At 47.6% G+C, this 11,632-nt stretch overlaps 6 protein-coding genes across 6 annotated transcripts; all 6 read right to left on the reverse strand.

The window, feature by feature from the left end:
• Positions 1–337: 337 nt before the first annotated feature.
• Positions 338–3,067, reverse strand: GLAREA_02164 (CorA soluble; the record flags this gene model as incomplete). The annotated part of the gene is made up of 3 exons (XM_008089380.1): positions 338–614; positions 672–2,657; positions 2,709–3,067. 3 exons carry the CDS (start codon positions 3,065–3,067, stop codon positions 338–340), a joined length of 2,622 nt encoding a protein of 873 aa, XP_008087571.1.
• An 888-nt stretch (positions 3,068–3,955) lies between these two features.
• Positions 3,956–4,755, reverse strand: GLAREA_02165 (NAD(P)-binding Rossmann-fold containing protein; the record flags this gene model as incomplete). Its single annotated transcript, XM_008089381.1, has 2 exons — positions 3,956–4,424; positions 4,532–4,755. The coding sequence occupies 2 exons, from the start codon at positions 4,753–4,755 to the stop codon at positions 3,956–3,958; spliced, it is 693 nt and encodes a 230-aa protein (XP_008087572.1).
• Positions 4,756–5,652: 897 nt separating this feature from the next.
• Positions 5,653–6,817, reverse strand: GLAREA_02166 (uncharacterized protein; the record flags this gene model as incomplete). The annotated part of the gene is made up of 2 exons (XM_008089382.1): positions 5,653–6,546; positions 6,593–6,817. 2 exons carry the CDS (start codon positions 6,815–6,817, stop codon positions 5,653–5,655), a joined length of 1,119 nt encoding a protein of 372 aa, XP_008087573.1.
• Positions 6,818–7,947: 1,130 nt separating this feature from the next.
• Positions 7,948–8,753, reverse strand: GLAREA_02167 (uncharacterized protein; the record flags this gene model as incomplete). The annotated part of the gene is made up of 2 exons (XM_008089383.1): positions 7,948–8,038; positions 8,206–8,753. The coding sequence occupies 2 exons, from the start codon at positions 8,751–8,753 to the stop codon at positions 7,948–7,950; spliced, it is 639 nt and encodes a 212-aa protein (XP_008087574.1).
• Positions 8,754–8,852: 99 nt separating this feature from the next.
• GLAREA_02168 (FAD/NAD(P)-binding protein) lies at positions 8,853–9,341 on the reverse strand (the record flags this gene model as incomplete). The annotated part of the gene is made up of 1 exon (XM_008089384.1): positions 8,853–9,341. One exon carries the CDS (start codon positions 9,339–9,341, stop codon positions 8,853–8,855), a length of 489 nt encoding a protein of 162 aa, XP_008087575.1.
• Positions 9,342–10,143: 802 nt separating this feature from the next.
• On the reverse strand, positions 10,144–10,802 carry GLAREA_02169 (uncharacterized protein; the record flags this gene model as incomplete). Its single annotated transcript, XM_008089385.1, has 2 exons — positions 10,144–10,664; positions 10,715–10,802. The coding sequence occupies 2 exons, from the start codon at positions 10,800–10,802 to the stop codon at positions 10,144–10,146; spliced, it is 609 nt and encodes a 202-aa protein (XP_008087576.1).
• Positions 10,803–11,632: the final 830 nt, after the last annotated feature.

The following is an 11,632-nucleotide window of genomic DNA, read 5'->3' on the forward strand; positions in this document are numbered from 1 at the left end:
CCTGCTTTGTATTCCGGTGTGACCAGTCGACTAATTGCTAACCAAAGAAAACACCAACACCACGAGGAAGTCAGTAAAGTAAATCCAAGAAACCAATATATGTTCATCTCCCAATATCTACCTGTCACCCAATCATCTATTCCAACCAGTATACATTACTTCAACCCCATTAACCATACCCATATATACACCTCTCCTTCCGTGCCCTGCTCCCCAAATCACCTAGATATACAATTTCCCTCTTTTGCTTTCCACCTACTTTCTATTTCCCTCCCCACAATCCAAATACACCTCCCTTCTCCCCTCCCCCATCCACCCCCTATCTCGACTTCCCCATCTACACAATCCTATAAGCAATCTTCGCGATAAAAAAGCACGAGATGCCAAACACCAACAACCCCGCCGTAAGACACCAAAACCACGTGAGATCACCCTCGTATTCCTGTCCAGGAACCCACACATTCATACCCCACAATCCCGTGATGATATTCATAGGGAGCACGATCGTGCCCAGCACCGTGAGTTTGCCGAGGACGTCGGCGGTTTGCTCTTGCCGCTCGTTCATGCGGATGTTGATTTGGGCTAGGTAGTTGCCGTGGGAGCGTGCTAGGATTCTAGATTACAGTGGTTAGAACAGATGAACTGGGATGGGATGGGAAAGGGGGACGAACTTTTCATAGTGACTCAAATTCCCAGTCATAGTAACGATGTGATCTTGAATATCACCCAAATAAAGACCAATCTCAGATCTCGGCGCGATTTCCCAGTGTTCGTTACAGCGCTTTGCGAAGCCTTTGATGACATCTGCCTTATTACCTAGTAATCGATATAGACCCATGACTTTCTTTCTGCAATCGCCTACACGACGTAACATGTCACCGCCGCTCTCGCCAGAAGTGCCATCGCCGTAGACAGATCCTTTTTCGTTGTCTTTTGAGGGCTTGGCTTCCGAGCCTGGAGAGTGCAGTTTCAGAATCGCATCGTCGATATCGTCGACTTCGTCTTCGATGTTTTGGATGAGGGGCGCGAAGACATCGGTGATATCATCGATGATGGCGTAACTGATCCAGTCAGAGGAAAGGATAAGGAAATCCTTGAGCTGACGGACTCTTCGTCGAACATTTGCCGGATGTGGCGTCATGGAGAAATGGAAGCTGATCACACCCTCTCTGAAGACGACCACATACATATTTACCGGCTCCAAAAAGTCTTCATTATTCATATCCTGTTCGAACGATCGATAGTTGACAAAGTAGTAGTTTCGGAAGAGCTCAACTTTCTCACGTGCTTCCTGCATCATGATATCTTCTGCTGTGAGAGGATGGATGCCGAAAGTTTTCGAAATAACCTTCATCTCAGCATCTGTTGGCGAAAGTACATCCAACCACCATGTTGGTCGATCACCATATCGTTTTGTCTTTTCTCCTTTAGGCTTTGGTGGCTCAGGCGATTTGATACCCCCATTTGGTGTGGCCTCTCCTGAAGCATCTTTCGAGCCGTTGACAGACTCACTACGCCTGTGATGATCCGGCTTTTGCTCAAAAAGAGAACTTTGTCTCGTGGGTACTCGAGACTCTCCATCAAATCCTTGTACATGTCGTAATTGAGAGTCTGTTCTTGGCTGTAGTCCTTCATCCTCTGACTCGGAATCAGAAGAATCCTCCAGTTCCGGCGGATCTGGAATGAAAAGTTCTCGGAAAGTGCCTCCAGGTTGCACGAGCTCAGAAATAGTCTGACTGTGAATCGTGCTTGGAAATTCCTCATTAAAGTAGGTAAATCGATAAGGCGCATCATCTTCCGCTCGATGCCAACCTTTATGTATCGGTCTCAACCGGCCTCCAATCAGTTGTGGCTCCGTAATCTTCTTTGCTCTTCGCTCATCACTTCTTCCTTCCTTTTCGAACCTACTCCAATCATCAAGCATAGCTAGATCAGGCCATCTGGACCGTCTCCTTCTAGACTCCCGTCTATAAGCTACTTCGCCTCTATGTGGCGTCTCATCGTCTGCTACTTCAGACATGTCCTCAATTGGGAAGCATACATCTTCCTCAGCTTGCAGGGCAATGGTATGTCTTCGTTCCAAGCCGCCTTCTCGTCGCGGCGAAATGCTCCTTCTTGACATCTGGTCATCGTCTGGAACCGCACTCTCACTAACATTATCTCTGATACCTGAGAATTCATCTCGAGCCATCAAATCGCCAAAATTCATATCCCGGTTTGAAGCACTCAGGGTCGGGCTGCCAGGCACCGAAGGGGGATAATTCACATTATACGCCTCATTTCGGCTTGGAAACGTAGGACTTGGTTTGTCGTAAATATTGCGTCTACTCTTTGAAGAAGACTTGCTTGATGGTCTTCGCCGTCGTCCGGAGCTTGCAGTTGGCCTCGAGGCCCCTTCTCCACCAAAAGTATATGTAGCATTGGAACTTTTGGCTTTGGTGGAGGAGGAGATAAGAGGTGTTCGCTCATTGCCAGGACCTTCATCCGAATCGCTATCTTTGTTTGCAGTTTTAGGTCTTCGATTGACATTCTCGGATGACTTGTGGAAAGGGTTTTGGTAGGATGGTCGATGGGAGGATGGAGGATCGTATATAGGCACACCGAAGGCACTCGAGCCCATAACAGATTGGCGGCGAGGTCGAAGGCTTTGTTGCGCACTGAAACTCACATTAGCACGATACTTCTGTTTACTAGACAATGTATCTTACCGATGGTCTAATAGCGCCTCACTCTCAAGACTCGTATTGCTATTTGGGGCATTTTGAAGTCTGTAAAAGCTAGCTCTCGCAGCATTCTGCTCGTCCTCATCGCCTCTACGTCCTCGAGAAGAATCTTGCAACCCAGAGCCCCCGTCATTCGGAAGCGCAAAAGACTGCTTCCGCGTCCTCTTCTTCTTTCCTCCTCTATGATTTCTCTTCTTCTTTGAAGCGTTATGTGTCATGCTCGGCCCTTCGGGTAGAATTGGGTTGTCTGAAGGCTGAATTGCTGTTGGGGCCGGACGCGGGGCATCTTCAGACTGGTCTGAGGATGTAGGAGCTGTCGCAGTGACTCGAGGCGGTGCTGACATCGTGATAGCTTTGTGATTCGCTGTACTCGTGAATGTGATGATTGGGGATTGTTGGGGGTCGAAGTAGGTGTCCAATTACCACCTTGCGATACCACAGGAAGATGCTGCGGATGAGAGAAGTCGATGCCGGTCAAAACATGCACTTTTGCATCAAAGAAGTTGTATGCGCTAATCAGGGCGGCCTCTGAACTAAGACGAAGATTTCGAGATTATGACTAACAACCTGTCTTAGCCGATTAAACGGTATGGCAATAGCTGATTATATCAAATGCGATACGAGCAAAACATATAATACAATAATTGTTGCAGAATGGAAGTCGGCACGGTCAATCGAGAGCATAAACAGGAAGCTCTTCTTGCGATATGAGAATCGTCATTGGCCAGGGGGCATATTTTCGCCGGGCCCCACTTAGATTGCTGGCTTCATCGACTTCGAGATATGGTCGCGTGACCATCTTCTATCTTTCATTGCTCCTTCACGAATGGGTTTCAGGACATCTAGAAGATGTCCACGGTTAGATCATGAGAGTCCCTCAAACATCCGGTACTAATTCGTTAGAAAATAACCTTTTATAGGCGTTATATCCGACCATTCATCTTACGAGCAAATGAATTAACAGCAGATGAAGAGACTCGTAAGAGTGTTATATCTCATTGGGATATAGGCAACTTATGTAGAGGATGACCTAGAACTAATCGCTTCTTTCAGAGCGAAAAACAACGCCATTTTAATCCCTGACGTATGTAGCAAAGTAACCGGAACTAATCAATCCTAATAGAATGAAAAGTAACGTACTCCCCCCAAACGCCAATCTCAGATGCAAATCTGTAAACCCTCCCTCAACGCTATGCAAATCCCAAACCTCAGAATCAAAATGAAAACCCCCCTCACTTCTCCGCTGCCCTCCCCAACAGCTCTCGTCCCCTCCTCGCAATATCAGCATTCTCCAACGTATCCCGTCCCCCCTCATCCCCCCTAACCGCACAATCAATCAACGTAGCAGCAACCTCATCCACCCTAACATTAAAACTCCCCACAATACAGTCCGGCAACATCTTCCCCTCCTTCGGTCTAATGCCTCCAGGTCTTAAGATAAACGTCTCGAAAGCGTCTGCCTCCTTCGCATACTCGATCAACTTGGTCTCGGCTTCGCCGCCGATCTTGCGCATGTCGGACATGATCCAGAGGTTCTTGTCTTGGTCGCGCTCCGTGATGATGCCGGAGGTGTAGGCGAGGCGGAATTTGGCTGTGGGGGATGAGAGGGGGAGAGTGCGGAAGGCGTTGCAGGCGGAGAGGGCGTAGTTGAGGTTTACGCGACGGGTTTTGTCGCCGCCGGTGGATTTGGCTCCTAGGGCCCTGTGAGGATGTTAGCTCTCGATCTTGAAGCATGACTTGATTTTATGGATGTGTGGACGTGATATGTGTGACTCCAATATGTAGTACAAGGCACAAGTGAGACCTACCAACAACAACCCTCAGCACCCTTAAGCTGCTCAATAACCTCAGGTGTATAACCCTTCTCAAAATCCTCAAGCACTACCACTTTGACTTTAGGATGGTTGAACGGCGGTTCCGAAAGCGGTCTTCTCGAAAGTGCAATGACTGAGGTGATGGATTTATGAGCGATAGCTTGAGCGACGACTTCACTTCCTACGAAGCCTGTGGCTCCTGCGACTATGAGCTTCATCTTGGATGGGTTGATCGTGTTTGAAGATCGGTTGCGATTTTCGATATTGTAGATATTTAGATATTGCGGGGTCGAATTTGAATGTTGGACTCTTTGTTTGGATTTGAGCAAGTTAGGAAGTCACCTGGGCAAGCGTGTTGGTTGTTGATTCGGCAACCGAGGCAGGTGAATTGAAGGTTGGTGATGATGGTGAATATTAATCCATCAAACCTTCCTTCATCTTGATATATAGACGAGAGATTCATCGTCGTCATTTCGATGTTGGCAAGCTTAGGTCGAAGTGTCAGAGCATGCGGACGTAAGGGTGGATTGCGATTCAACCGGATGTTGGTATGTTTGTTTTTAGCCTTGGCAGGATGGTGCATCAATTAAGCCGACCACGTGATGAATGGGATTGTCATAGGAAATTTGTAGATAACTATCTGCATAGTAGCATCTGCAATTTTTACTAGACTGAGTATTAGAGATACTGTTCGTACGTGCAAAGTGTTTCGGCGAGAATTGATTCGTTCACTATGATGTACTTGAATCGGAAACTCGAAAGACTCACTAAAGGCCAGAGCCCAACTCCCTCATCCTGGAGGCTAATGTAATTGGACGTTGATTTTTTCTAGTTTTCATTCTATTTACAAGCTCGCTATCCATCGAGTATTTCCTACAAGCTCAGGTGGAGCAAGAGAATTCCTATCCACCACGCCCGGGAATCGATCCTAAAGGGCACGGCCAACAAAAGTTGTTCGGTTTATGTGACATTCAAATGAGTTCCCCCAATGCGCCTTAAAATATAAATGCTTATGTTCTCTTCGCATAGCGCCTTCCTCATACCTTCTTGACGATGTCTGTGACTATCATTATATTTCCACGGAATACACTCGTTCCATCTGAACCGCCTCCAAATCAGGTCTGCTTGAACCAATAGTCTCTATGCTCCTTCACACAAGTTGTATCGAACAAGACTTTGCACCTTGTGCTTTCCCGGATGTTTTCTGTCCCACCCATCACATGCTCAAATTTGTCCTCGTCGGCAGCAACACCTTTGCCATCTGATTCTGCGACCAGACTGGTATATCCCAACTCCTTCGGTGGTTGATAGTGATGCATGACTTCCGGGTTGACAACTAAACATTTGAGGTCCTTGGTTTGGCATCCTTGAAGCATCCGAATGTCGAAGGCTTCGTTTCCTCCTTTTCCGGCCCAGTCCAGAACTTTCTCTGCTCCTTTGAGCGTCAAAGCGTAACCAAAAGAACAGACGGGGTTGACTCCGATCTGGATTGCCCGTTTACCGGCGTCGATGTTATACATATACTTGTTTGCCCATCCGGTATAGGTATTTCGAGGTGGTACGGTGGCATCTGAGAACTCGATCCGAGGGGTATCAACAGATGTATGTTCCCCGCAATGACCAATCCACAGAACATCCCATGCTTGGCCATATGGACTCTTGTCTGTGTTGTTTATATCTGTAAGCTTTCGCAAATTATCAGAAATCAACTGCATCTGAGTCTTGATGTTGACGTCCCAGTCGACATCATCCTCCACAATCAAAACCGTCTCCATGTTATTGGTAACTGCATGTTTGATAAGATCGAGGTGTGCAAGCCATGCATAGGCGGATCCGGACGAGGGTTGCTTTCCAGTCTTTGACGGAATGTTTTTAAATGCCTCCACTAATTCAGGTGCAATAAAAGGTTGTTTTGGAATTTGGATATCTAATCCACTGTATTCCGCGGATGCTAAAAGTCCGCGGGATCTCCAGCTTGGCTTCACAGAAAGAGCCAGTATGCTTGAGAACTAGCTATGGTCAGCGGGATCTTCTCAGAATTATCGAATCACTTACCCCAAGCGTGGAGTTCCCGGCATCTATCCTCGGTTTCGACAAGTCTTTAGAGATGGTGTCGCATGCCGAGCCGAGTGGAAGGTTGAAACTGTCAAAAATGAATGTGTAGGCCAAGCAGGATAGAAGAAAAGCAGCCACCAAGACATTAAGCCTGCTGTGTAGCTTTCTTGCACTTCCTCTGCCATACAAGGTAACTATCCTGGGTTGGGATACTGATTTAAGCATATTTGCTTCATCAGAGGTAATGAACTTGCTGAGAACTGAAATAAAAACGTGGTTGACATAGGAAATTCAAAGTGACAGAAATGAAGTGAAATTTTGCGTAAGACGGAGAGCTGTATTCGAGTAGATTGCAATCTTTATCAAAGAATCCATCCGAGGGGATCGTCGAGTAGACGCTAAGGCTCCCACCGATTAGGTTATCCCTACTGGACTCCGCAATAAGACCCAACCCGGTCATGTTCGAAGGAGTTTCGTGCCTTTTGCGGTCCCTTGAGCGGCTTGTGCGAGGGGTTTTGCACCCAAACGAGTCGAATAATTGCACCGAAGAGTGGAGGGGTGATTGAGATCTGCGAGTTAGCCGTATACCTGAAACGTACGTAGGGACTAGGAGTGGCCTTACTATTGGTCAGAGCGTGTGAGCGCCCACTGAGCGCGCGAGAAGCGTGTGGCGCGAAGAATCCTCCCAAAATGTCAGCGCCACGCTCCCGCTGCTGCACTCCACTGTTGGTGTTGCAGCTCATCTCGCTGTCGCCCAATAATCACCCAATTTAGAAAGTATCATCAGCCTCACACAGCCAAAAAGAGAGGAGATGAGAAATGCAACAACGGCAAGATCGCCAGATGTTCGAGACAATGTAACCTACGTCATTGAAGCCAAGGGCTCGACGCAGATCATTGTGAGCGTCCTGCCGTTCAACTCCCGAGGACGTTTGAAGGGCTGATCAGACTGATCTTCTCCATTCGCGGCTGCGAAGAAAGGGGCATGTGAAGTCGGCATAAGCGCGCGCCGACCATATTCATGCTTCCAAAGGTCCATCTATATTCGCGACATCCGGGTCGTATTTCGAGGATCGTGTTTCGAGAAGATGTGCGATTGATTGCGTGGCGTGTTGGTGTTGTTGGTTTGGGCGAGATGCAATTGCCCAGTGTGTTCATATGATCACATGACTTTGGTTGGGTGACGATCGCGTGACTCCCAAGTCAATTTCTTCTCCATATGTAGGAACTCACTTTACCGCTACATCATTTATTTAGTCTTTTCTCGAATACCGTCGGCTTGTACTTTATCTTGTTCAACATAGGCCACCTCCACATATCAACTTCCTAGCAAAAAACTGAAGGACGATTTCCACTTATGTTAGGACGACGGATTGTTTTCTATTCCAGAACAGCAGCTCTTCCGTCTCTATACCACTGAAAGGATATATCACTTCCGGCAGGTACCTGTCAGCTATCTGCCTCCTTAGAACTCAAACTACTAGATGAACACCAAAAATGCAGGAGGATACATTGATGGACACCTTCCATGGGTATTTACTCCCCTTGACTTCAGAGGTAACGTACACGATATAAAATGACAATTTGAACTCCAGTTCTTTCATAAAACTGACGTAGGCTCAGAGTGAACTTTCGCAATCATTTTCTCACTCTCATCAACCCCCTCTTTCCATCTTCCATACTGCGTGTCATACCACTTCAAAACACCGGTCGTCCCATCTTCAGAAATACACTCCGCAAGTCCTACACCGTCTCTAATAGCCGCATTCGCACCATTTCCGCCTATGATCGGCTCAGCATGAACTGCGTCTTCCATAAAAAACACCCCTTCCCTTCCCAGCTCTTGCAGTTCAGACAAGCTGACCAGAATCGTTCGCATTAGCCAGTGTAGCACACGCTCCGACCTCAATTTATTCGCGTTGAATATTTCCTTGAATGGTTGTGAAAGATCTTCTAGCGCACCAATTTCTTGATAGAACTCCGCTGGTATGGCGGTGGCGCTAGAGAGAGGTCGATTTGGTTTGTGGAGAGCATCGGATGCGCCTCGAGATGGTCTGGAATAAACCCAGGACACGCTGAATTGCTCTGGGGTTTGCTCGTTGACGGAAATATTGAGTATGCTGTCCTTTTGCTTCACCTCAATCACGTTCGAGTCCTTCATTACCGGGGCATAGACTTCGTGGAATAAGGCGCGCGCAACTCGTCGCTTCCTATTGAAGGCGACCAAAGGAAGGATGTTGAACTCAGCCGTGGGTAGAGTTTATTTCCTGGTGTTGGAATGAATGCCATCCAGGCCAATAACGCAGTCGCTCTGTACTTTCTGCCCATTCTGCCCATTCTGGAAGTATAGTACCACATGGCTATCTATTGTCTCGACCCGCTCCAGGGTATGCTCCCACCGCACATCGAGGCCCTCACGAAGCAGTTCCTCCAGCTTTCCTCGATGAGCGCGGAAGGAATTTGAGCTTGAAGCGCTCTGCTGAACCAGTAGCTTTGCGTTGATAGCACCATTTCCACCCATTGTGCCATCAACTGCGACGCGACGCTTGAAGGCCGACTCGTCTATTTCCGGGACATCGAGAAGAGGTTGATATGAAGATTGAAGAAGAGTAATTGCATAACTGTGTCGCGTACCTGATGGCATGTTTTCATACAGAACGATGGGTATGTTGCGCTTCAGCAGACAACGGGCGAGGGTTAGACCACCGATGCCCGCGCCGATGATACTGATTGATTGCGGCGGCGCCATAATTGACAGTTTTGGGAGTCCCAATACGTGCAGTTTTGTTGTTTGGTGGTGTTGCGGCCTTCACCTTGGACGAGGCTTCCTCTTCTAATGACAAACAGACTGACGATAGGCTCCCTTTGGACGACAAATTGGTATGTTCCATATGATTTGGTTTTGGAGCACGTCGTGTTTCTCTCTGTGATCGATCAGCCAAAGCTATGTCGTCGTCGACAGTTCGAGCTTTCCCGCCACTGCATGTTGGGTGCGGCGGGCCGTCCCGTACGGTGCTCCGCATGGATCGTAGGTTACTACGTAGGTACCCTAGGTGGGCATACTACATAGGTAAGTTACATCACGGAACAAGAAGTAACGGTATTTTCTGGTTATTATAGATTTGGTTGGATAATTAACTTTGAGGCAGTAGCATTTCTAGACATACTTCCTACCTAGCAACAGTAACTTCCCGCGATGGTTCGTATGACCTTAGTATAATTTATTGGTTTCCGACGTAACTATGTAAAGACGTTGTGGTCGTAGTTTTGACATTTGTTAAAAAGACCACCGATCATCACTTACCCTATTTCTATTCTTCATCGGAAATATGCCTATAACACTCTGTTATTATAGTATCAGCTCATTATCTCCCATGTTGCAACTCTTTTGCTAACGCTTTAATCACTCTGTAAGCACGTCCACATTTCGGCAGCTGATAAATCCCCTCTGCTTCCTTCTGCAACCGCGCCCGGCCAGCTTCTGTCTTCGTCTCGATGAGCACTTCTCGCAAGCATTCTGTGCTCGCAACAGATTTGTCACGGAACACGATCTATTCCTCCAGTTCGTTGCCAACGGAGACATCAGCGGCTTGTCTTGCTCTGAGCTCAATCTCTTCCTCGTCCATAAGACGAACCATAGATACTGTAACGGCCAACATGTACCCTAACTTTGCGATGGCGAATGACTCTTTTCGGACGAAAGTTTTCATAAAATCTGGGTCGTAGACGTGGTTGGGACCAATCCACTCCTTCAAAAGTGCTGGGAGTTGGCTTTTTTTGTCGAAAGGACCTTGCAGTTGATCATCTACCTGCCATCCTGGCTTGAGTTCATCGTCGTCAATACCAAACGTAAATCGAGGAGGAAGCCTAGGCTTGAGTACACCGTATCCTTCCTCTTTGACGCGGTTCTCTTCCAAGATCGTGCGGTGCTTCTTGCCAATTTTGTACATCTTCTTGCAGGTCAGTCCCAAGCAGTGAGACGCGTCGAGATCGCCAGCTTCGAAGATGTGCAGGAGAATTTCGGGTATGATGCCGGTTATGATGTCTTCTGTGGGTGGAGAGATCGTGGTAGCTGGCGCAATCTGTCAGTTGTTTACGTATCGGTATGCGGATATGGGTTACCTGTGCAGTTTGCGTCCACAACATGTTGATCAGCAAGAGCCATTTCAGGTTGACTTTCATTTTGTGTATGTCCAGCGGTGACTTCCATCTTATCAAAGTTATCGGTGCGGATGCGAAGGTCTTGGAAGAATTTTATCTATGATTTGAATTTTTGTTTGGGGAGGCGTTGACGTTATTTCAAGAGGCTCGTCCGCTTCTCCTGAGCGGTGAATGTTCATTGAATATCGAGTGACCCTTCAAATATTACTACTTCTAATGTGGCACCGCACTACTGTGGTTTTCTGTGACCTTACTAAATTTGAGCATATGACGGTTAAATGCATATTCAGCTAGTATTAGGTCGAAAGGTAGATTTCAAGAAAGGAACTTCTGTTTGTAACTCGCACGACAGAATACCAACTGAATTACCACAGACTATATGCCAAACACATCATTTGCTTCCCAGGGCCTCTGACATGCAACATATATTCCGTCTTCCACAACCCAGCACCACTCACAATCCCATGGTCAGCCTCCAAAACAACTTCTGCACCTCTTACACTGCCTTGACAAAACCCTCCTCCTCCCACCCCAACAAACCCAATCCCAAATCCACGCCCCCCACCCCATTCCCCCCTTCCTCCTCACCATTCGATTCCTCACCCACACCCCTCTCCGCGTATCGAACCTCCACCACTTCCCAAACCACTCCCCCAAATACATCTTTAGCGAAAACACTGCAATCCGTTTACAACGCGGACATTGATCCTCAAGCTCCTCCGTGGGATGCAGCACCCAGAACACTGGTTGTTGCATGTAAGCTGGGACGCGCTGATGGTGCTTGGGCGTGGGGTTGTAGATGGCGTAGAATTGTTTGCAGGTTAGCGAGAGGAGGGTTGACCAGAGGGGGTTGAGGTATTGGAGGATGTGGAGGTGGAT

Source organism: Glarea lozoyensis (genome assembly GCF_000409485.1).
Source record: "Glarea lozoyensis ATCC 20868 chromosome Unknown GLAREA7, whole genome shotgun sequence".
In the NCBI taxonomy this organism is placed as follows: domain Eukaryota; kingdom Fungi; phylum Ascomycota; class Leotiomycetes; order Helotiales; family Helotiaceae; genus Glarea; species Glarea lozoyensis.